Below are 2,500 nucleotides of genomic sequence, written 5' to 3' on the forward strand. Positions count from 1 at the left end.
ACTCTCTTACCATGGCACTTGCGGCTGGCGCCCGCATGCACGGTGCCCATATCTATAACCCTGCACCTGTCACTGGCCTGTTTCCCACTCCTGATGGGAAGTGGGATGTCCATACGCCTCATGGGACCATCCGTGCCAACCGCGTCGTCAACGCCGCAGGTCAGTCCAGATCTGACACGTTGTACTTAGTGTAAAGGTCTTCTCAAGGCGCTGGTAACTGCGCTGGAGTCTGAGTGACTGTTAAGAGCAGGTGAATTATTCACTTTTATGTACAGTAACATGTTCCATGATGAACTGTGCATAACTGTGTAAACGTAACACATTCCGTATAATATATATATATATATATATATATATATATATATATATATATATATATATATATATATATATATATATATATATATATATAATGCTATGCTTTCACTAGATCTTGTTTTATGTATTTATTCTGTAGAAATACTACATGTACCACTAAAGTAAAGGAGTGACAGTACTTCTGCACTGTTTTAATTCAATTTTTCATTTACTTACATATTTCTATTTAATACAGATTTTATGTGTTTAATATGAAATATTACATGTGTTAAGAGTCTTGCTATATCAGAGTTCCTATTTCCTGTACATGTTTGTACAGTTCACAGTGTATGTGAATAAGTGAGGCATGACAACATTAACAAGCTTGATAAACTGGAACCTAAACTGCTTTTGACTTATAGTACTGCCTATGTTGGAGTCATTAGAGCAAGCAGAACTAAAATGGCGATCGGTGACAGTGGAAATTACATGTGGTTGAATTGTTGACTCCCTTGTTACTTGTCAGGATGCATTGTTGATAATGAAGAACAGCCTTGAAAATTGAATTAGTGAGCTCTAGTGTGTGAAGCGAGAGATCAGATGGATTTCATTAGAACAGGTACAGATCGGAAGGAAGATGATCAGGGAATGTGAAAATGTGTGTGTGTGTGTGTGTGTGTGTGTGGGTGTGTGTGTGTGTTTGGGGTGGCTGGTGATGGAGGTGTGTGTGTGCATATAGTGCACTTCATAAACTTGTACAAGGAGCTGAACTGTGTCACGCACATCACGCACATCACACACGCTGCTTCATGTGCATGTACAGTCCATTTAGAAAGTTTTCAGGCTCTTGTTTCACACTTTACTCTAACTATTTTACTTTGACTTCAAGCCCCACCACTGCCAAGCTGCCACTGTTGGGCCCCTGAGCAAGACTCTTAACCCTCAGTTGCTCAAGTACAATTCAGTCATAATCGTAAATTTCTTTGGGTAAAAGCATCACTTATATGTCAAAATCTGAAATCTTTTTTTCACGAATGTATTCAGAGCCGTTGCTGTGGCACTCCAGAGTTTGGTCAGGTCCTTTTGTGGAGTGGTAGCCTGGTGGATAGGCTTCCTATTCTGAAGGTTGTGGGTTTAAACCTGCCATGCAGGCTCTGCATGCTCTGCCATGCAGCCACTGTGGGGCCCTTAACCCTCTTTTCTCCAGAGGTGCTGTACAGTGGCTGAGCCTGTGCTCTGACTCCAGCTTGCACAGAACATGTAACATGTTAAGAGAAACATTTCATTGTACTGTACGCATGTGTATATCTGACCAAATAAGGGCATTCCATCTGTGCTAGATCTTAATCCTAATTTATTCTGCATTGTCAGGACTACAGCCAAGCCATAAAATCCAAGGAACTGTTTGTGAATATCCATAATTAATGGTGTCAGGGCATAGATCCAAGGAAGGATATAAAACAATATCTGAACCCTTTGGCGCTCCCAGTACCACAGTGGGCTTGATAATCTTGAAATAGAACCTTAGCACAACCTTGAACCTTCCTAGAGTTGCCCATCACTGCTGAATTTAGAAATGTGAGACAGCGTTTGAGCTCTTTATAGGGAAGGCTAACCACTGTAGTATCCCATGATGCACCACAGCTCCTGGTCAGCTCTGCACGAGGTCCAGATCGAGAGTCTTGAGAGAGAACCTGAAAGCAAAGGCATATGCACACACACACACACACACACACACACACACACACACACACACACACACACACACACACATAAACAGTGCATCACAGTGCTATGAAAAGAAGGGTGCAGTTGGAAAACAGGGGTACTTGGCCACTTCCTGCATAAGCCGACATCCCCGCTTCCTGCCCTGAGTGCCAGTGACAGTACCTGGTATGAATATATGCTTCACATTGCAACCCTGTATCACTTACCTCTCTCTCAAACGCTAATCGTGATTTCATTGGTCTACAGGATTTTGGGCCCGGGAGGTAGGCCAAATGATTGGTCTGGAGCATCCCACCATTCCTGTCCATCACCAGTATGTGGTCACAGCCACAGTTGCCGAGGTGAAGGCCCTGAAGAAGGAGCTGCCCGTCATCCGTGACCTGGAAGGCTCGTACTACCTCAGGCAGGAGAGAGACGGCTTGCTGTTCGGCCCCTACGAGAAGCAGGAGAAGATGGTTCTGCAGGACTCGTGGGT

The 2,500-nt window shown here is 43.6% G+C and overlaps 1 protein-coding gene across 3 annotated transcripts in view; it reads left to right on the forward strand.

Annotated features, from left to right (window-relative positions):
- Window positions 1-2,500, forward strand: part of dmgdh (dimethylglycine dehydrogenase) — a 20,563-nt gene that overhangs the window by 7,807 nt on the left and 10,256 nt on the right. For all 3 annotated transcript variants that reach the window (XR_014124941.1, XM_027004165.3, XM_081719476.1), the window contains exons 5-6: window positions 1-159; window positions 2,272-2,500. The exon at window positions 1-159 is cut by the window's left edge and continues 46 nt beyond it; the exon at window positions 2,272-2,500 is cut by the window's right edge and continues 20 nt beyond it. Coding sequence is in view for 2 of the 3 variants with exons in the window: in XM_027004165.3 (XP_026859966.2) it covers window positions 1-159; window positions 2,272-2,500 (388 nt within the window). In the remaining variant the exon portion in view is untranslated. The remainder of the gene's footprint in view (window positions 160-2,271) is intronic.

This window comes from Electrophorus electricus, chromosome 8 (assembly GCF_041902795.1).
Source record: "Electrophorus electricus isolate QZ-2024a chromosome 8, ASM4190279v1, whole genome shotgun sequence".
Classification (NCBI taxonomy): Eukaryota; Metazoa; Chordata; class Actinopteri; order Gymnotiformes; family Gymnotidae; genus Electrophorus; species Electrophorus electricus.